Source organism: Sapajus apella, unplaced genomic scaffold (assembly GCF_009761245.1).
Source record: "Sapajus apella isolate SASKATOON/1434 unplaced genomic scaffold, GSC_monkey_1.0 scaffold53, whole genome shotgun sequence".
Classification (NCBI taxonomy): domain Eukaryota; kingdom Metazoa; phylum Chordata; class Mammalia; order Primates; family Cebidae; genus Sapajus; species Sapajus apella.
The window spans coordinates 5,479,047-5,500,638 of record NW_022436993.1 but is presented as its reverse complement, the minus strand read 5'-3'; the positions used below and the strand labels follow the sequence as shown (position 1 = coordinate 5,500,638).

The 21,592-nt window shown below is 42.1% G+C and overlaps 1 protein-coding gene across 4 annotated transcripts in view; it reads left to right on the top strand.

The window, feature by feature from the left end:
* ARMC3 (armadillo repeat containing 3) overlaps window positions 1–21,592 on the top strand; it is a 101,511-nt gene that overhangs the window by 57,502 nt on the left and 22,417 nt on the right. For 3 of the 4 annotated variants that reach the window (XM_032243884.1, XM_032243882.1, XM_032243886.1), the window contains 6 exons: window positions 3,900–4,149; window positions 7,950–8,086; window positions 9,296–9,464; window positions 12,646–12,743; window positions 13,712–13,810; window positions 14,254–14,349. In XM_032243884.1, coding sequence (XP_032099775.1) covers window positions 3,900–4,149; window positions 7,950–8,086; window positions 9,296–9,464; window positions 12,646–12,743; window positions 13,712–13,810; window positions 14,254–14,349 — 849 coding nt within the window. The remainder of the gene's footprint in view (window positions 1–3,899; window positions 4,150–7,949; window positions 8,087–9,295; window positions 9,465–12,645; window positions 12,744–13,711; window positions 13,811–14,253; window positions 14,350–21,592) is intronic. The other variant, XM_032243885.1, reaches the window with a different exon arrangement.

The following is a 21,592-nucleotide window of genomic DNA, read 5'->3' as shown; positions in this document are numbered from 1 at the left end:
CTTTGTGCCAGAACATCATGTTTTTAAACAAAAAGAAACGTGTATATTTAGCACACAAATGCTCTGAGCTCATGTTAAAAAGAAACCTAGTTTGGGGATCCAGAAGTGCCTCCTTGAGGAAAAGATGTTTGTGCTGAGCTGTGAAAGAGGGCTGGGCATTGTCCCAGGGGGGAAGAGGATGTCAGGAAGTGCGAACAGCACAGGGGAACCCTGATGTGGGAAAGAGCCTGGAACATTGAAGGTTGCCAGAGAGGCCTAGAGCACAGAGCTACAGGAAGAGGCAGGCGGGGGAGGGGGGTAGGGCTGGCATGGGAATCGGGGGCCACTTGTGCAAGGCCTCAGGGGCCATGTCAGAAATTTGGGACTAGGCCAGGCATGGCAGCTCCCTCCCGTAATTCCAGCACTTTGGGAGGCCTAGGTGGCAGGATTGCTTGAAGCCATGAGTTTGGGACTACCCTCAGCAGCATGGCAAGGCTCCATCCCTAGAAAAAAAAAATTAAAAATATAACAAAAAAGAAAAAAATTGGGAACTTTATCCTAAGCAATGGGAAATTTTGAAAATTTTAAGGAGGGGAGTAATATGATTATAATTATAAAAGATCACTTTAGCTGTAAGATGGAGGAAAGACTGGAGGGGGTGAGGAGAGACCTGTTAGGAGATGATTTATATCAACCCACAAGAGAGGATGCTGGATTGGATTCCGTGGGAGGATGGAGAGAAGGGAGAGGTTGGAGAAATGTGGAGGAGGAAATAGTCAGGATTTGCTAATAGATTGACAGCACGTGACATGTCAAGCTTCACCTCTGTTTACATATATCAAATGATATCAACAGATGTTTTTATACATCCCCATATTTGTTTTTTAGTTTGTTTTTTTCCCAATTTACATTTTAAACTCCAGTTGATTAAACTCCAACTGGATGGAGACTAATGATAGTAAATATCAGAAAATATTTTCAAATTATTGTGATGACATATGGCCCTATAATTCTGGATTTTAAAACAAAGCGGTTTGACTTCCATCCCATTCATTTGGATAATGCTATACTATTTGGAAAACTGAAATGTGTTTTAAAAATATGACAGGCTTCGGCTTGTGTACAGGGAAAAATAAAACAGAATCTCTGAGGTTTGAAATAAACAGAATTAATTCAATCCTTTTTTTGTTTTTTAAAGTACGAATTCTGCAGTTTATTTCTATATAGAAAATTAGTTTTTTAAGGTAAGAATAATAGTTTAATTTTCCACCATGATAAGTTAATTCAGTTGTTCTTTTTAGACTTAGTGCTGCACATAGCAAATGATGGGTGGATGTGTACATATAATGTACCTTGTGCCAGCTGTGCTTGCACGATTCATCTTTCTGCACTGGCGTTTATGTTCAATTTAGTAAAAGCTATATTCCACTGTGTACTGGAATATTTGGTTTTTTAAACAGCTAGATTTTTATGCATTTCCCTTTACTGTCTCCGTGAAGAGCAGAGAAAAGAGCAGAAGGTAAAGGTATAAATGAACCAAGTCAAAATATGCCTTTGTAGAGGAGAAAGAAAGAAACAGAATCAAAGCAGGCCGGCTGAGCGTTCAGATACACCTGGTGTAAATTCTTGTATCTCCATGAACAGATTTTCTTAGTTTTTAAGACAAATGAAAAAGATGATGTAGGACCCTACGAACTCCTTTAGTTTTCTAAAATCTCTGTGGTACACACAAAAGACAAGGTCTTTGAGAAATTATTGCATGCATTTACTTAAAACACCTCTGCTTCTACCCTGAATGCCATTGAAGCACCCTGTGATTTTATGCTCTTTCTTAACTCTTCAGGATGTTTTAAAAAGTAAACATTTTCAAGGAAAAACCACCAAGTAACAAAGGAATTGTGTATTTGGCCAAGGAGTGTTTATAATGATTTAAAAATACAAGATATTTGGTTTAAGGGACTGATTGCATTAAGTACCTGAAAAATAAGGAAAAAAATGATTTTTGAAGAGGTTAAGTATATATAATTAATTAGAAAATGCGTAATTTAACATTTTTGCTGGCAGTTGTAAAAAGTATTCAATATTTCCATTGTAAAAATAGGAGATGTTTCTGATAAGGTAATATATTAGAACCTCCAACGTTTCCCTCTTTCACAAAACCAAATGAACACCATGCCAATTAATAATAGGAGAGAGGATGAAAAGTGAAATTAGCTTAAGAATGTTTATTTTATCCACTAGGAAAGTAAATTAAATGCTGATCCTTGGGCTATTACAGTGAGGGATGCAGGGCCTTTGGACATTTTCGTATAAGTAAATTTTGGTTACATGTCATCTGACCAAATGTTAAGGGATGTCATCCTAGACAATGAACGGGAGATATTGAAAGAAGAGTTACATATACAAGGACTGAAGAATGAGTAGAAGTGAAGCTAGGCTCTGCATATGCCTTTGTGGGATGGGGTGTGTTTGATGGACTGGTTTACATAAGAGAGGGTGTGAGGTGGTCCTAGGAGGGCGACACGAACTGACCCCTTCATTTTTTAGAGCTGCTGTCCCTCTTCGTTACGTTCCTGCCCAGTCACTGTGGCATAGTTTCTTTCAGAGCTGGTGCCACAGTCACAGCCTCCTTAAACCCACAGTTACCAGTCTCTTGATGGAGATTTCCTTTGCCTCCTCTCTAATGGACAACTGCCATAACTTCTTTTCTTGAGATTGTCAGTCCTGCTTCACAATAAGCAAATTGAAGTGACAATACCAAATTAAATTTAATTCATCACAATTCAGGATGATGGGCTGAATCATATAGCCTTAATTTTTTTAAATTTTCTGGTTATTATTATGTAATCCTAAATAAAAAACGTGTCAAACAAAAACTTAAAAGAGATGTTCATATTATTAACATCTCAAGTATTTTTATTGCCTTGATGACGTCTGTTACTATGATGATTTAAGTGGATTTTGAAAACAGAATTTTGGGTCTCCCTTTAAAATCAGGATGCTCTCTTTATCTTCTTGCTTGGAACATCTCCAATTTAAAGTGATTCCAAACATTGAAGAACATAACTAAATTATCTCCCATTCATTAAAATTCTCTAATTTTTATTTTTACCACATATGAGCTTTTAATCTGATTTTAAAACAAGGACTATTTTGTGCTCTTAAAAGATTTAGGCTATCTAATTGTGAAAAAATGTTAATATATGAATAGTAACTGTAGCCTTTTTATACTAGAGACAGGAAATTTAATAACTGAATATGCCTACATTACTAAAATTATCTATATCCATATCATGACTTTGATCTTTGATGTTTAATTTGTAAAAGAAATATTCACATGCAGAATGATTTGCTGGTTTCAAACCTGTTAACCTTTGCCTACAATTAACAACCTAATTTGAAAAAGAGGAAGACATGCTAATGAATTTTAACTTAAATCAGGTGTTTCCATGCTCACTCATTTCTACTATTTAAGGCTCTGTTTTCTTAATAGCTAGGAATATTTTATCTTCAAGAGAACTTTCTAATAATTGTATGGTTCTTGTATAAAATCAAATAAGAGTTTCTTTAAATAGAATTTCCTGTTCTTAAATGTAAATAAATTAAAAAAATGGTTGTCCCATTTTCTAAGAAGCCGTAGTCATCTATTTCTGAGGTTTCTAAGAAACAGTAATGGTATATTTTTCTATAACCAAAAGCTGTAAAAGTAGAAGAAGAATTATTTAAATTCATTCATAGCTCCAAATTTCCCAGACTCCATTTAAATCACTAGTGCTCAATTCTGGGTTCATTGCATGGCAAATTAATTTATTTCTAAAATTGTATTTCTGTACTCATTTGTTTTATCAGCTTAGTTGCATGCTCCAAAGATAATTTTTGAATTCAGATGAATCACATTCATTTCGCCTTCATTTACTCAGCGCTGCTGCTGAAGCTGATGGTATTGATCCATTAATAAACGTCCTGTCTAGTAAACGAGACGGAGCCATTGCCAACGCTGCCACAGTATTAACGAACATGGCCATGCAGGAGCCCCTGCGCCAGAACATACAGAATCATGGCATCATGCACGCCATCATCAGCCCGCTGCATTCTGCAAACACAGCCGTGCAGAGCAAAGCTGCTCTCACTGTCGCCTCAACTGCCTGTGATGTTGAGGCCCGGACAGAGGTGAGAGTTTTAATAACATGTATTCTCTCAATTTTCTGGCTAGTACCTGCTGGTGGATTCATTTGGAACCTTTTTAAGTGATGGAACAAACCTATCATTTAAGTCCGTCAAAACTGGTACAACAGTGGGAAACAAATTGGCATTGTCTTGTCTTGTTTTGTTTTATTAGCAAAGAAGGTGAGCAGGTCCTATAAACCCAGCAATTCTGTTTCTAAGTATATACCTAAGAGAATCTGTTGCCTCTGTGTACAAGGAAGCATTTTTTTATAGTATCTAAATGACTGGAAACAAACCAATTGTTCAATCGTTAAGAGAACGGATAATGCGTTGTGCTGTATACATAAAATAGAATCTCATGTCAGTGAAAGTGAATGAGCTACAGCCTCACATGTCAGCAGAGATGAGTTCACAGCATTATGACAACGAAAAACAAGTTGTAGAGAAATACGTACTTACGATTCCATTTATGTAACAGTCAAGAGGATGCAAAGCTAAGCACTATGCTGTTTTGGCATGCATACATATAAGTTAAAACTATAAAGTAAATTGAGGGAATGATGAATCTGAAATTCAAGAAAGTGGTTGCTTCTGCAGGGAGAAAGGGGGGCATGTAATAGGATGGAACACACAGGGTTCAGTGGCATTGAAATGGTCATCTCTTAAGCTGGGTAGTAGACCAACAGGTGTGCTTTTTACTAGAATTCTTCAAATTATGCATGTGGGTTATGATGTGTACTCTTGTGTTTCTCTTATATTTCTTATTTTTAAAATATACAATTGCATTTATCTGAAAATCTATGATATAAAAATGTCCTTGGTAACTTATGGTGATACTATTAAATCTTCAAAAAAACTTCATTTAGGCCGGGTGCAATGGCTGACACTTGTTATCCTGGCACTTTGGGGAGTCAAGGCAGGTGGATTGCTTGAGGCCATGAGTTTGAGGCCAGCCTGGGCAATTAGGGAGATCCACATCTCTACAAAAAGATTCTGCCTCCTAAAAGAATAAAAATACAGCTGGACTTAAATCAACAATCATCCTCTTTTTTTTTTTCTTAATTTTCTCACATTTTCTTGTCACCATGGGACTCATCAGAACATCCTGGGACTTTGTTCTTCTCTGTCCCATAAAAATAACAAAGCCAGCATTTATGGGCACCTACTGTGTGCTACATGTGTGCTAAGCACTTTACATGCATTTAAGCCCCACTTGAGATACGTATGTTTGTAATCCTCATATTACAGATGAGGAAAATGAGGCTTAAAGCAATATACTCAAAGCAGAGTTGGTAAGTGGCAAGTCAGGGATATGAGAACACGTCTGAGTCCAGAGCCCAAGCTTCACACGAGGCTGTCTGCTCAAACAACTGCCTAATCCTTTTCTTCTGTCTCCTTGATCTCCATTCTGCCTCCCTTTTTGTTCCCATTGACTCACTTCATTTGTGCTCACTCATGCAGGTAGTGGTAGACACCACTTACTGTGTGCCAGGTGCTCTGTTGGGTATCATGGGCACAGTGACAAACAAAGGTCCTCTTTATGCCTCCCTGCAGCCTGCAGGGGCACCCACCTAATTCCTGGAGTATGCAGGAGACCCTTTACTTTTTTCCCCCTCCCCTTCTATCCCCCTTACTGGCTCCAGGCTGATCTTTCTAACGTGTAACCCTCTTCACATCATTGCAAATCCCCAGTGTGCTGCTCAGCGCCACCTGCAGGAGCCCCCATGACCTGCACCTGCCTACCTAAGGGTGTAAACTCCAACTGTCCGGGTGGGACTCTGCACCCCAGAAATGCCACACTACCTGTTACTCTATCTGAATGCTCTGCTCTCAGAGCTGTACCTGCTTGATTTTTCTGCTTTCTTCCTTTTCCCCACCTGATAAATTCCTATTTCCCCTACAAAATTCAGCTCTACTCTCCTGTCCCCCAGGAGGCCTTTCTTTAGTTTTTAAACCGGGGTGCATCTTTCTCTATGCTCCCATTGCACCCCTTGTCTTCCTTTTTTGAATGGTATGGTTCTATGTAAAAGACTACAAGCTCCTTGAGGCTTTAGGGAAAGGAACTGAGATATTTTTGTCCCTGTGTCCATGTCATTAATATATACCTGGCACATAACACATGCTGAATGAACAGTTGTTAAGTGAATGAATGAATAAATAAATGGAGGAATTAATGAATAAATTAAATTTTTGCCTAAAGGACACATGGTGTTAGATTACTATCTTATCTTATACCCAGATATAAAAATGATCAGAAAGTTGGCTTGCTAAGCGTTAGGATGATTTAAGTGAACTTTCTAAGCTGTCCAAGTAATATGTGATAAAATGTAAGCCCAACCAGGCCCTTGTGTTTGAGATGAGAGTGCCTGAAAGTGGAACGCATTCCACAGGGATCTTGCCTTTGGATACTAACATTCACACTGGTAGAATAAGAATATTCTTTTTATCCTCCAGACACATAGATAATTCAGCATTACATTTCAGACATGAGACAAGAACTCTGCCCAATCTTTCCTTTTTTCTGATTGGAATATTTTTTTTTTTTTTGAGAGGGAGTCTCCCCTATCATCCAGGCTAAAGTGCAATGATGCTATCTCAGCTCACTGCAACTTCTGCCTCCTGGGTTCAAGTGATTCTCCTGCCTCAGCCTCCCAAGTAGCTGGGATTACCAAGCTCCTGCCACCATGCCCGGCTAATTTTATATTTTTGGTAGAGACAAAGTTTCACCATGTTGGCCAGGCTGGTCTCGAACTCCTGACCTCAGGTGATCCACCTACCTCGGCCTCCCAAAGTGCTGGGATTACAGGCATGAGCCACTGCACCTGGCCGGAATAATTTTATACATGAGTAATGTCTTTTAATAATGTAATTAATGAAGTTCTAGGCAATTCTTTTCTTCTTTTCATCTTCTGTCCTTGGAGAAAGGAAGAGAAGACACTGTACAGATAGCAAAGATGGGTCTTTCTCTGGAGAATTGCTTGAGTGTTGCTCTGGCTGCACTGCTGACTTGGTGGCCGTGCACGGTGATGTTGGGGGGTCCTTGCTGGCATCGGTTCATCCTACCCCAGCCTCAGAGGTGGTGTTAACTTCCTATTGCCGCTGCGACAAATGACCACCACTTAGTGGCTTAAAGCCATGCAAATCTAATATCATATAGATTGGGAGGTCAGAAGCCTGAAGATGTGTCTTATGTCCTTGCCCTTTCAGCTTCCAGGGGCTTTCTGCTTTGCAAGGCTCATGACCCTTCTTGGATCTTCGAAGTGTGTCACTCCAACCTCTGCTTCCATCATGTATTTTTCTTCTGCTTCCCACACCTCTATCCCTGTCTTATAAAGATCCTTGTGTTTACACTGAATCCTCCTGGATAATTCAGGATCATCTCCCCATCTCAAGACCCTTAATCACCTCCGCAGAGTCCCTTCCAGGGATGAGGACATCTTTGGGGAACCGTTATTCTGCCAATTACAGAGCCAAAGGAACATTCAGTGTTCAGGAGCAGAGTGAATAAGCATCCGGCATCCCACATGCAGGCAGTGAGAAGACAGACTGCCGCAGTCCCCGTCCCACATAAAATCAGGATGACCTCCCTAGGATACTTTCCTGGGGCCAGTAAACTGGGCTTCTGCATGTAAGGGTTTGCAATACATTTTGTCCCCTGAATTTAATAAGCCTAAAGATAGACACATTCTAAAGCATTTTTACATAGTTAAAACCTTTTAGCCATCAAATAATGAGATTTTTTCAAAGGCATAAATACTTACATTCTACACTCTTAATGTGTGACATTTTGGTTTCTGCTTTAGTTAAGAAATTCTGGTGGATTGGAGCCCCTGGTAGAGCTGCTGCGCTCCAAGAACGATGAAGTCAGGAAGCACGCCAGTTGGGCAGTGATGGTGTGTGCTGGTGACGAGCTGACGGCCAATGAATTATGCAGGCTCGGGTGAGTGGATGCCATCTCAAGTTTCTGGCTCAGATGAAGAGCAGATGATGGAAAGGCACACTCTTCAGGCCCAAGGAATTTCAAGCAGAGTCTGCGCTGCTCTGTCATTCCACAGAACACTCAGGAGCTCTGCCTGTCCCCAGGACCAGCCTTGGCTAGAAGGAACCGCCCGGAGGCAGAGGGGTACCCATTCACTGCATATGAATGCTCCCCCACTGCCCTTGAAAAAATCATCTTTGATATTTTTTTCTAACCCCTTTATCTTGATAAGTGCTTCTCTTTTACTTTCTTCTGCCACTGCCAAACAAATTCTATTTTTCTCCCAACTTTCAAGGCTAAAATTAAACGGGTGAGCTGTGACTATCACCTCTATTTTCTTCCCCACCCATCGAAACCTTTTCACCAGAATTCCACATTTAACCACCCTCACCAATGAGTTCTGTTGACCAAAAGCAGATGAGTTTGTTGCCTTCAGCACATCAGCGAATAGGGTTTTCCGCGCCCTCCCTTCCTTCCCTCCCTCTGTCCCTCCCTCCCTCTCCCTCTCTTTCTTGTTCTCTCGTTCTCTCTTTCTCTCTTTCTTTCACAGTCTTGCTCTGTTACCCAGGCTAAAGTGCAGTGGTGTGATCTCACACTGCAACTTCTACCTCTTGGGTTCAAGCAGTTCTCCTGCCTCAGCCTCCCTTGTATCTGGGGTTACTTTTTTATATTTTTTATAGAGACAGAGTTTTGCCATGTTGGCAAGGCTGGTTTCCTGATCTCCTGATCTCAAGTGATCTGCCTACCTCAGCCTTCCAAAGTGCTGGGATTACAGGGGTGAGCCACCACATCTGGCCCCAGGTTTTAAGTTTCTATAGATAGGTTTCCTTTATTAATTTCTAAACATTTGGATTCTTTGCATATATTGCATCTAGTTAGATGAAAAAGCTGAGGTCCTATACTAATTTTGCTTTTAGATGAACAAAGAACTCTTTCTCCTGAAAGTGTCCTTTTCGCCTGTTTGAATATGGGTTACTACTTGGCATATGTATCCTTAAGAAGGGCAGGTTTATCTTTATAATTCTGTCAGAGTTACTTATCTAAAAGGGTGGGGGAGGCTTTAAGCTCCATCTCCATTCTCCCTTCAGGATCTTAAGTCAGTATAGTAATGGAGACTCAGTTTTGGTTGGCTTGTATAAAGCAAATAATGCTTTTTGCTTTTATTGAAAGGGCTTTAGATGTCCTTGAAGCAGTTAACCTATCAGGAAGTCGGAAAAATAAATTCAGCGAGGCAGCTTATAATAAGTTGCTCAACAACAATCTTTCCCTGAAATACAGCCAGACCGGCTATTTGTCATCAAGTAACATAATTAACGACGGATTCTATGATTATGGTCGGGTAAGTGACAGCACTTATTTGTGGTTTAGTATGTAGGATAATAATTTTTATTTAATGCTGATACCATTACATTGCAATTTCAGAATCACTGAATGTGATTTATATTTCACGGCAGAAACTCGAAAATCAGCACTTCATTCTTAACTTTGTTTATAAGATTTTGCATTTTTTGTTCAGTTTTAACTAGAATGTGATTACTTGTAATTAAATCAGCTTGCTAGTGGCAGTCTCAAGTTTCAGATAAGATACAAAAGAAAAGCTGGGTGGGCCAGTGATGCACACCCGGAGTCCCAGCTATTTGGGAGGCTGAAGCAGGGCAATCACTTGAGACCAAGAGCCCAGGAGTTTGAGGCTACAGTGCACTATGGTTGCACCTGTGAGCAGCCATTGCAAGACCTATCAAAAAAAGGCAGCATAGCAAGACCCTATCAAAAAAAAAAAAAAAGGTATAAAAGAAGGAGCAGGTCACATGACTCATGCCTGTAATCCCAGAACTTTGGGAGTCTGATATAGGAGAATCACTTGAGGCAGGAGTTTGAGATCAGCCTGGGGAACATAGTGAAACCCTGTCTCTACAAAAATCTTCTAAAAATTAGCTGGGTATGGTGGCATGCATCTGTAGTCTGATCTACTCAGGAGGCTGAGGTAGGAGGATGGCTTGAGCCCAGAGTTCAAGGATGCAGTGACCTATGATCACACCACTGCCCTCCAGCCTGTCTTTAAAAAGAAAATAGCATTTAAAATTTGGGGGCTCTATTATTTCCATTACATGAATGTTGACAGAAGTGAGAAGCTGGAAATTAAAATCTTTAGGACACTTTTTACATGACTGGTTTAGTCAGTATTTTCTACTTCTTCTGGAAACCAAAAGCAATGAGGAGAATGGGGGAAATGTTAAAAGCCCACAAATTCCATTTTAAGCAGAACTAGGAAGCAGATATGGTCTGCAGAGTTAAAACACTTTTAAGGGTTGCCAAAAGCTCCCAAGATCAGGCAGAAGCTGTGCAGGAGGAAAAAGGAAAAGGAAAAAAAAATCACAGACAGGAACAAGAGAGCTAATGAAAGCAGAGCTCAGAAAGCAAGCACCATGAGCGCTGCGTACTTCCTGAGGTCACGGGAGAACTCAGAAGCGCAGGAGCTGTTAAGTGTTGTCTTCCAGGCAGGTGTAAGAACTCAGGACATGGGGAGTGAGGCTGACAGCAGAAGCCTTCTTGGACCGATTTGGTTCCAAGGAGCAGAGGAGACAGGGCCATAAAAATGAATCACTGAGTCTCGTTTGCAGGAAACACTCGATAGCGGTAGTGGAGAACTAGAGAAAATTTGAATAATTCAAAACAGCTCACCTTAAACTTGACACTCACTCTCCCTTCTGCCTCCCCGACCTCCTGCCACCACTGCCGTGCCCTGTAACACCCTGCAACACACACAAACCACTGAGGAGACATCACTCACAGGAAGCCCATCTCCTTCAGTGATAATTTAAAAAGAATGTTGCAGCATCAGGACAAAGCTGCTTTAAGAAAACCAAGGTGGGGAGGCGGCGGAACAAACAAGAAAACCGAGGGAAAAAGCCAAAAAACGATCGTGGAACACTTATCAGGAAAACCTTGCCATAGATCAGATTAAATCGTGACAAAATGTGTTTGGTCATGAAGTTTTAAAACATTTAATGAGACAATTTCTTTTCTAAATAGGGATGCTCTGATTCATTCATTCAGTAAATATTGTTCCAAGTTTCTGATACTGGAGTCTGTGAAAACGTCAGTAAACAATGGAGACTAAGATCTCTGCTCCCATGGTACCAGTGCCAGGGGACAGAGAATAAACACCTAACAGGATACGGAAACAAATCCTATCCCAGGGTAGAAATGAGAGGCATGGGCCTGTAATCCCAGCACTTTGGGAGGCCGAGGCAGGTGGATCACTTGAGGTCAGGAGTTCGAGACCACCTGACCAACATGGTGAAACCCCATCTCTACTAAAAATACAAAAATTAGCTGGGCATGGTGGCATGCACCTGTAATCCCAGCTACTCAGGAGGCTGAGGCAGGAGAATCACTTGAACCTGAGAGACAGAGGTTGTAGTGAGCCGAGATTGCACCATTGCACTCCAGCCTGAGCGACAGAGTGAGAATCGATCTTAAATAAATAAATAAATAAAGTCACCAGGGAGGGAGAAGAGGGCAGCGCAGAGGCAGGGTGAGGCACTCTGACATGCTGGGGAGCCCTGAGGTGTGGGCGGTTGCAATTTTAGAAATGGTGGTCAGGTGGATCTCACTGATAGGATGATCATTTCCAAGCCCAAGCTTGCAGGGCGTGAGGGCCTTAGTTGTGGGCAAATCTGGGGCTGGGGGGAGTCCTGGGCAAATCTGGGGTTGTTTTCTAGGCAGAGGAAACAACCATTGCAGGAGCCATGAATGAATATATGCTTGGCATGTTCTAGGCACAGCAGGAAGGCTGATGCGGCTAGAGCTGGGCTAGCAAAGTGGGAGGAGAGCAGACTCGAGACCAGAGGGCTATCGGAGGCCAGGTCACGTGAGTCTTGGAGAACATTGGAAGGACAGGGCCTTTACTCTGAATGCAACGGGAACCATGTCAGGATCCTAGGCAGAAGAATGGCAGGGTCAGCCTTATTTTAAAAGGCTCACTTTTGCCTTCTTTCCAAAGGACCATGAAATGTATCTTGGATGAGAAAGGGATTCAACTACAACTTAATTGGAAAAATATCTCAAAACTGATCTAGTCTAGCCCTCTTCCTCCAGGCTGGTGAAACTGCCCGCACAGGGCTTTGTCTGGCCTACTTTTAGACACACTCACAACACTTTTAGTCATCTGTTCCAGTGCTCAGTTACTTCTGCAGGCAGTCAGTTCTCCCTTAGGTATATAGATGGATTTGCCAATCCAAATACTTCCAGGGGCCAAGATGATGATGATGACATAAAGCAGCTGAGTGTAAAGCAATCGAGATGATAAGGAACTGGCTCTGTCCTGCCCAAAGGCAAGAACATGCACAAGCTTCAGGTTCCTATTTCTAATTTTATATATGCACAGTATACATGTGCGTGTTTGTGTGTGTGAAATTAGACACTGCAAACAGCTGAAAACATGTTCTGTCTGTACTCATTTTCAAAAATATGACCTCATGCTAATACTACTTTTTAGCCCTTAAATTATTTTACAGATAAATCCCGGCACCAAACTGCTGCCTTTGAAGGAGCTCTGCTTACAGGAACCAAGTGACCTACGGGCTATACTCTTAATCAACAGTAAATCTGATGTGTGAGTCTTTGCAGGCAGAGGGGTTGCATGGAAGCACATACTTGTGGTTGTTGTTGTTTCTCCATCAACATGTGAATATGCAAAGATTCCCAGATTGTTTTCTCCTGTATCTAGCACCTCCATGAAAATAAACACTGGCTCATAAACTCATAGCCTGACGTGGAATAACCGTGAAATAGCCACCGCCACAAATCAATGAGCCCTCTGCTCCCTTCCTTTGACTCCACACTACCAGTCAATTTCAAGCACATTCTGAAGTCAAGGCCTCCTACTGGGGAGTCACTGAAAAAAGTGTAAACAGCAGCAAACCAAGATGAGTCATGTTTGCAATTCTCCAGGACTATGTGCTGGAGAACAGTTACCACCCAACGTTTCTCTTTGATATAAGAAGTCGATGGTACAGCTAAAAATGAAACCTTCCATGGTCTTCTTAAAAATGATCATGTATATCCATATAGCCATATAGTACTTATGTGATACATTTTATACAAATAATTTCTGTTCTAGCTTATGAAAGGCTTTATAATAGTCATTTGGCAGTGGCTCACACCTGTAATCCCAACACTTTGTGAGGCTGATGCAGGTGATTCCTTTGAGCTCAGGAGTTTAAGACCAGCTTGGGAAACATGGCAAAACCCAGTCTATACAAAAAATACAAAAATTAGCTGTATATGGTGGTGCATGCCTGTAGTCTCAGCTACAGCTGAGGTGGGAGGATTGTTTGAGCCCAGGAAGTCGAGGCAGTGAGCCATAATCGCACGCCTGCACTCTAGCCTGTGTGACAGAGACCCTGTCTCAAAAAAAAAAAAGCAACTCCTCCTTTATACTTTAAAAATAGCTGGTCACTGTTAAAAGTCAGCTGCAGCTATGACTTTCAGGAAAAAATTCTGGTTTGTGAAATAAAACAATAATCTATTGACAAATAGATTATTTTAATCTATATATAATTTAAATGTGCAAAATTTTAGTTCTCCACCTTCATCTATGGAAGATAAATCAGATGCTGGTTATGGACGAAGTATTTCTTCTTCATCTTCCTTAAGAAGATCAAGTAAAGACAAGACCAAGTAAGAAACGAATGTTTTATCTATACACAAATAACTCCTCCTTTAATTTGAGTGTGAAAAAATGTTTTAGATTTTAGATTTGGGCAACTGGATTTTCATTCTTCTTATGGTAATACAATTGCACAACTGCCTTTTACATTGCTGTGGAAAGTCGGACCTCTGGAAAAGGAGCCGGGAAACCTGGTTCTACATTCTATCTGCCGCTGACCTGCAGTGATTTGGGCCGCATGACTTAGTGTCTATGTGGGTTTCATTTCCTTAGTTGCAGATGAAATAACGCTGGGTCCCCGGCTTCGTGATGGGGAAAGGAATCAAAATCATATAATGAAGTAAAAATGCCTTGTAAACTCTAAATGCAAATGTAATGTATTGTTATTTTCCATATGATTGAAATTGGTTGTGGTTTTTTTTCAAATGACAAGAAAAAATAGTTATCATTTTAGTGCCGGATTTGGGTCTCCCACAGAAGACAAATCGGAGGCAGCTTCTGGACGAAATACTGTTCTCAGCAAAAGCGCCACCAAGGAAAAAGGCGGGAGGTAAGAAGGTGTCCTGAGTTCCTCAGTACCCAGCCAGGCTGGTGGCAGTAGGAAGCTCTCTTCTGCCCTCAGTGTGTTGAACCAGGCAAGACTCATGAGATGAAATTAAAAAGGAACTTGATTTTTGTCTCCTACCATCTCTTTAAAATTTACCCAGAGAGAACTGCCTTCTGGCTCCGGCTGAAAACTCGGGTCACTTGTAGTAACAACAGGGTCCTACAGTCGCTTTAATTTAAAAAATGACAAAAGGGACAGCAGTCTCTGGTCCATCCTTTGAAAGCCCAACCCTGGGTAACCAACTTGGTGTGAGGATTTCTGCATCCCACGGCTGCCTTTTGAAGGTGGGGAGCCCCACACCCGGCCTGGGCCCGCCCCGTTTCCCCATCCCTTTTGCCTCCACGGCGCTCCCTGCCCCCTCCCTGTCTCTGCCCTCCATGGGAGAAGGACCGAGGCGGTGGAAAGACAACACAACACGCTTACTTGGTTGGGACAATTACAACGTGCTTTTGAGGCCTGTGTATTTTAAACGTCCTTTCTTCTACATGTTGACATTTTTTTTTTTTTTTCTTGAGACAGAGTTTCGCTCTGGAGTGCAGTGGTGCCATCTCGGCTCACTGCAGCCTCCGCCTCCCGGGTTCGAGCGATGCTCCTGCCTCAGTCTCCCAAGTAGCTGGGACTACAGGCGCGTGCCACCATGCCTGGCTAATTTTTGCATTTTTTGTAGAGTCGGGGTTTCACCAAATTGGCCAGGTTGGTCTCAGACTCCCGACCTCGGGATCCGTCTGCCTCGACCTCGCAAAGTGCTGGGATTATAGGGAGGAGCCACCGTGCCTGGCCCTACACGTTTACACACTTTTAAAACATATTCTGTGAGAACGTTCCCGGGTCCTTTGGAAAGCTGTACTGAGTTACGTAGACGTAGCCTGCGGGGACCGCGGGGCACTGGAGGCCGTGGGGAGGATGCCAGACCTCGGCTTTCTAAGGAGCTCCCAAGGCGTAGGCAGTGGCTTGCCACCGCCCCCCCCACCTCCGCCCAGACCTCTTCATTTTCTGTCTCTAGCTCTCTTTCCTGTTGCTACAGTCCCTGGTTCTCAGCATTCTCATCACTGCTTCTCATCTGCTCCGGTGGTTCCAGTCCCTAGCTTCTGCTTGCTCTCCCCTCCCCTTCCCTGTCCTTCCCTTCACCTCCCTCCCTTCCGCCCCATCCCTCTTCCCTTCCTTCCCCTTCCCTGTTCTTCCCTTCCCTGTGCTCCTCTCCCCTCCCTTTCCCTCCCTTCCTCTTCCCTCCCATTCCTTCTCTTTCCCTTCCTTTCCCTTGTCTATCCCCTTCCTTCCCATTCCCTGTCCTCCCCTTCTCTCTCCTTCCCTTCCCTCCCCTCTCCTTCCCTTTCCCTCCCGTCTCTTCCCCTTCCTCCCTCCTCCTTCTCCTTCCCTTCCCTCTTCTCTCCCTCCCTTCCCTCTTCTCTCCTTCCCTTCTCTCCTTTCTCCTTCCCTTCCCTTCTCTCTCCTTCCCTTTCCATTCGTTTCCTTTCCATTCCTTGTCCTTCTCTTCCTGTCCTTCTTTGTTTTGCTCTGCCCTGCCCTTTGGCCTCTCTGAGCTTCTTCCCACTGGACTAAAAGCTCCTCAAGAATAAGGACATGTACTGATTTGGATACTTTCTTTTCATCCCTGTATTTAGCGTCATGCCTGGCTGGCACTCGTAGGCATTCACACTTACTCAAAAGAACAGAAATGCAAACTTTTGCAGGAAAACGTTATTTCCGACAAGTTCCATACTTATAAATGATGCGTCTGGAGCAAATAGGTTACCTTCTCTTTGCCTCTGTTTCCTTATCCGTAAAACTGAAATAAAAATAGAACCATTTCATAGTGCTGTTGTAAGCCTCAGGTAAGTCAACACATGTGAAATGCTGAGCGCGTGCCTGGCACATGGTAAACCGTCAACAAATGTCAGCTCCCATTGTTATTATTGTTGTACTAAACAGTTGCAAGGAGCCAAAACCCACTCCAACTCTACGACCATGTAAAGGAATCCAGTGCAGGGACGCAGAGGGTCCTCAAGGGGACAGGTGACAACTGCAGGGCCTGCCCGTCTCTCTTCCCCTTTCTCTTTCTCTCTCCACCCGCATAGCATCTTCCTTGCTGGCTTTTTGTTACAGCTTCACCTCTAACTGTAGCTTGCATGTGAACTTGGTTTGCTAAGGGACCACATCAGGCCCCAATTCCAAAGCAGCCTTCCAGTTCAAAAGCCTGGAAGCAATCAAGTACAATCTCTGTCTCTTCGTACATTTTCAGGAGACACAATCTTATTTTCACAGGCCAGCCAGAACATTGGCTGCCTGAAACAAGTGTCCCCTGTAGTCCACCCAGCTATGGCCCTGGGGAAGACTCAGCCTTCGGCTCTTTTGCTAGGGACAAGCCACTTGACTGATGAGCAGTCACAGGACCCTGGTATAAATACAGTCCCTCAGTCAAAGCATGCCTTTCTCAGACTGGTGAACATCAGCTCTCACTTTTGGTTCTTCTGCTCTTCTTGGCTTTTACAAATTGTCTGACTTTTCCTACAGCTTAATCTGGTTCTTAATCCTAGATCTTTTGGGCAATGCTTCTGGGTGGGAAAGCATTTTGTGTGCTTGTGAACATCAAGCTGCTGATCGCCACACAGCTCTGGTTTGCTTTATTGTGGTATTTGACGCTGACATTTTCTGTAACACTGTGAAGCACTCACATCTTGATCTCATTAGATCCATGTCACTTTGTTCTATGGATAAATCCCTTCTTTTTGGGCCCTTAGTGCTATCTTCTCATCCTTTGCAATACCGTAAATACCAGTGTTCTCTGGGGTTCTTCATTTCCTCCTGTTCCTACTCTCCACTGTTTTAGCTCCCACTCCAAAGCTGAGACCCCTCTCGAGTCCAGACCTGTGTCCAGTTCCCTGGTAGAGTCCTCTGCCCTATCACTCTGAAGGTACCTCAAGTTCAATATGTTCCAACCTGAACTCATTGTTCACCGCAGCTCCCAAGCCCCCTGCCCCCGCTTCCTTGTGCTGGTTCATGTTAACCATATTCACCTATGCCTAGGAATCATCTTGAAGTCCTTCTCATTTATCCCTAATACGGAATGACCAAAAGAGTCCTATCCACTCTATGTCTTAACTCTCCTACAACCATTTCTTCCCTTTATTTTCACTTTCACTTCCCTGGTTCAGGACTTTGTTATGTATCATTCACAGCAACCTTCTTATTATACGGTAAATCCTCCCACTTTTGCATAACCCTCCATAAACCCGTCCTCCATGCACGCACCCCCGGAGGTGCTCGCCCCCACCTTTTTTGTTGTCGTTTGTTATTTTTTAGACCAAATCTCACTCTGTCACGAGGCTGGAGTGCAGTGGTACAATCCTGGCTCACTGCAATTTCTTCCTCCCAGGTTCAAGCAATTCTCATGCCTTTGCCTCCCTAGTAGCTGGGATTACAGGTGCTCACCATTTTTTTTTTTTTAATTAGAGGCGGGGTTTTGCCATGTTGGCCAGGCTGGTCTCGAACCCCTGGTCTCATGTGATCTGCCTGCATCGGCCTCCCAAAGTGCTGGGATTACAGACATGAGCCACCATGGCCGGCTGCTACACGTCTTTTTAAATGAAAGTCAGATCATATGACTCTGGCTAAAATAAAGTCCCCTCTCATCTTATAGAGGAAGCCGAAACTCCAGCCGTGGCCTGCCCTGGACTAGCCTTTCTTGTTTTGTGGGCCTGGAGTTCCTATTTATTCTTTATTTTCTTCATAATTTTGTTTTTGTAAAGCCTTCTGTGATCACGCCAGGGTAAACATTTATTTTGTGCCCATTTTTTTGTGAATTTAGGTTTTTGATTATTTTGTTAGCTATGGTTTTTTCTCACTTTATTGAGGCAAAACTGTCCACTGAATTATTATGTACACTTAAACATGATGTTTTGATATCTGTGTACATTGTGAAATGTTTACCACAATTAAGTTAATTAACACTTCTATCACCTCACAGAGCTCCCTTTCGTTTTTTGTAATTTTGTGGTGAGAACACTGAAGATCCACTCTTAGAAAATTTCAAGTATACACTACAGCATTATTAGATATAATATAATGTCTCCATGCTATACATTAGCTCTCCAGAACACAGTCATTAGTCATCCCAAAAAACTGAAACTGCTCTGTGAATTGATTCTATCTGCCCTGATTTGTGTTGATTTATTTGTCTTTCTTACGAAACAATGAGCTGTTTGAGATCTGGGACCATGCCTTTTTTTAATCTTTTTATCCTTAGAGCCTAGAATAGTATCAGGCACATCAGGGGCAGTAAAGAAATATTCATTGATTAAATATTTAAAATTACTTCAATTACTGAATGCTGCTTGTTGAAAGGAACAGATGTTTGACTCCTTTACAATATGCCCAGGGAGAACAAATATAAACAAATGAGAATAATTATTCCTTTTTGGTACTGTCTTCACTCTCCCTCTTTCTCTGCACATTCTGGCAGCTCACTTCCCGCTTGACGATAAACCCTGAAGGAGAACACAGAGACTTTGAATTCAGACACAACTGGGCCTTGGTCTTTTGAACTATAAATGAAAATGATGATCCCTGCCTCAAAGAGCTGCTGTAAGAGGAGGGATGGTGTCAGGAAAGTGCCTGAGCACTGCCTGGCACACTTAGGGGCTCAGTGTGCGTCCATTCTGTCTTCCCTTCTTAGCCTTTGGTCCATTCAGGGGTAGATTAGCCATAGCCCTGTTGTCCTAGTCAACCCTTCTTGTCTTGTGACTATTAAAACTCTGGACTCCTGGAAATAGAATAAAATATTTTAACTGTATTTATCTGATAAGCCATTGAGAATATTTTATGTTAAAAAGAATGAGACAAGGTTGGGTACGATGGCTCATGCCTGGAATCCCAGCACTTTGGGAGGCAGAAGCGGGTAGATCTCCTGAGGTTAGGAGTTTGAGACCAGTCTGACCAACATGGAGAAACCCTGTCTCTACTAAAAATACAAAATTAGTCAGGCGTGGTGGTGCATGCCTATAATCCCAGCTACTTGGGAGGCTGAGGCAGGTGAATCACTTGAACCCAGGAGGTAGAGGTTGCCGTGAGCTGAGTTCATGCCATTGCACTCCAGCCTGGGCAACAAGAGCAAAAGTTCACCTCAAAAAAAAAAAAAAAAAAAAAAAGAGTGAGACAATAGCAGAGACATGGAATCAACCTAAATGCCCAACAACAGTAGACTGGATAGAGAAAATGTGGTACATATACACCATGGAATATTATGCAGCCATAAAAAAGAATGAGCTCATGTTCCTTGCAGGCACATAGATGGAGCTGCAGGCCATTATCCTTAGCAAACCAATGCAGGAACAGAAACCAAATACTGCATTTTCTCACTTATAAGTGGGAGCTAAATGATGAGAACACATGGACCCATAGAGGGGAACAGAAACACACACTGGGGTCTACTGGAGGGTGGAGGGTGGGAGGAGGGAGAGGATTAGGAAAAACAACGAATGGTGGGTATTGGGCTTAATACCCGAGCAGTGAAATAATCTGCACAAAAACCCCCCATGACACAAATGTACCTATGTAATAAACCTGCACATATATCCCTGAACTTAAAAGTTAAAAAAAAAAATTTAAAAGAAGGTAATAAAGGAAAAAAATAAAAGGAGTGAGAGATACTGACAAAGAATGAGACATTGAGAACCGTGGAGTGGCTACATTTTTGAAAGGGAGAGGAGAGAAGAGACAGGAAAGAAGTAACTTCAATTACGTGTGAAGTGTTCTAAAATGGAAAAAAGAAAGGGAAAGTGTGGATTTCTTTTTCCTGATGAGTATCATTACGATGCAGCGTGGAAACTCAAACTGCTGTCTCCTGGGTGACCAGGCACCGTATTACTTTTGGTTTTGAAGGCTTTAGCTGTACTCCCCTTCATGGCAAAACATACATAGGAGACGTGATTAATTTGTTCCTGTTTATCCACTCCCTCCTTCCTTAGTCTTCACGGAAACCAACATATCTAACATTCCTTCTAAAGCTTTTCCTTATAGAGGACATTTAAATGTAAACATTTAAAAATAGCATTCACTAGACCTGTTTGTGAAATGTCTGATAAGTTCTATCTACAGTGTTCTTTTGTATTCAGACCAGCTTTCGTAAATGTTCACTTAATTGAACATGAGTTTATTACACACATTTAAAGTTAGTTGTTTTGCTGTCTCCTTTTTCATATCTTCTTTCCAGGCTGCTTGTGTCTGAAGCCTTTTAGATATTTACAGCAAATGCTTTAACATTTCTGTTACTCACACAATCTTGATCTACAGTATAATGATTTCCTAAAACATTTGTGTTTTTAAAATAACTTCCCACTTCTCTCTTTTTACCCATAATTTAACTGTTGTTTCTTCCCCAAATCTTGACTACTAAAGTCTTTCAGAAGCAGATATTGTTTCTTAGTCACATACAAACACCATCTCACCTTCTTTTCTACAGTTCATTCATTCAGCAAATACTTACTGAGCCCCTTCTATATGCCTGGAATTGTTCCAGTGCTCAAGATACAGCAGTAAATGAAAAGCTTTGCCTTCACAGAACTTACATCCTAGTGGGAAGACAGACAACAAAGAAATACACACACACACACACACACACACACACACACACACACACACACATAATCACACAATCAGACACTACCCAGAGCAAATCCCATCTCTAATTTGAACAAGGCCTTGTTCCCATCCTTTTGGAATAGATTGGGTGGAATAAACCCCGAATTTGAAAACATTTCTTTTAACGTTGAACTTCTGGAGACTTTCATATCTTTATCACTCATGTGGAATTTATTGAATGCTGCCTGGTATTGTGATTATTTTCCACATAAGAAAATCTTGCTTAAACTGAAACCCCAAGTGGGCTGGGTTGATGACCTGTATTTCTCCTACCAGCCTTGTCCTATTTAAATAGTCGACGGTATCAAAAAGGAGCAAAGGATTAAACTCTGAAAATGTCAATGCACGACTTAGGGCCAGCCAAATATTCCATATGTTTACCTGCTCTCCTTTTCATCCACCTATGAATGTAGAAAAATGCCCTTAGAGCTTTGGATCCCCGGTAAATCCCTGTTTCCTGAAGTGGTTTTGCTAAAGTTTCTGCAGGAGAGGTAAAAGTTCTGCTGTCTTTAACTGTAAACTGATGCTCTTTCTGAGAATTAATTTTGCC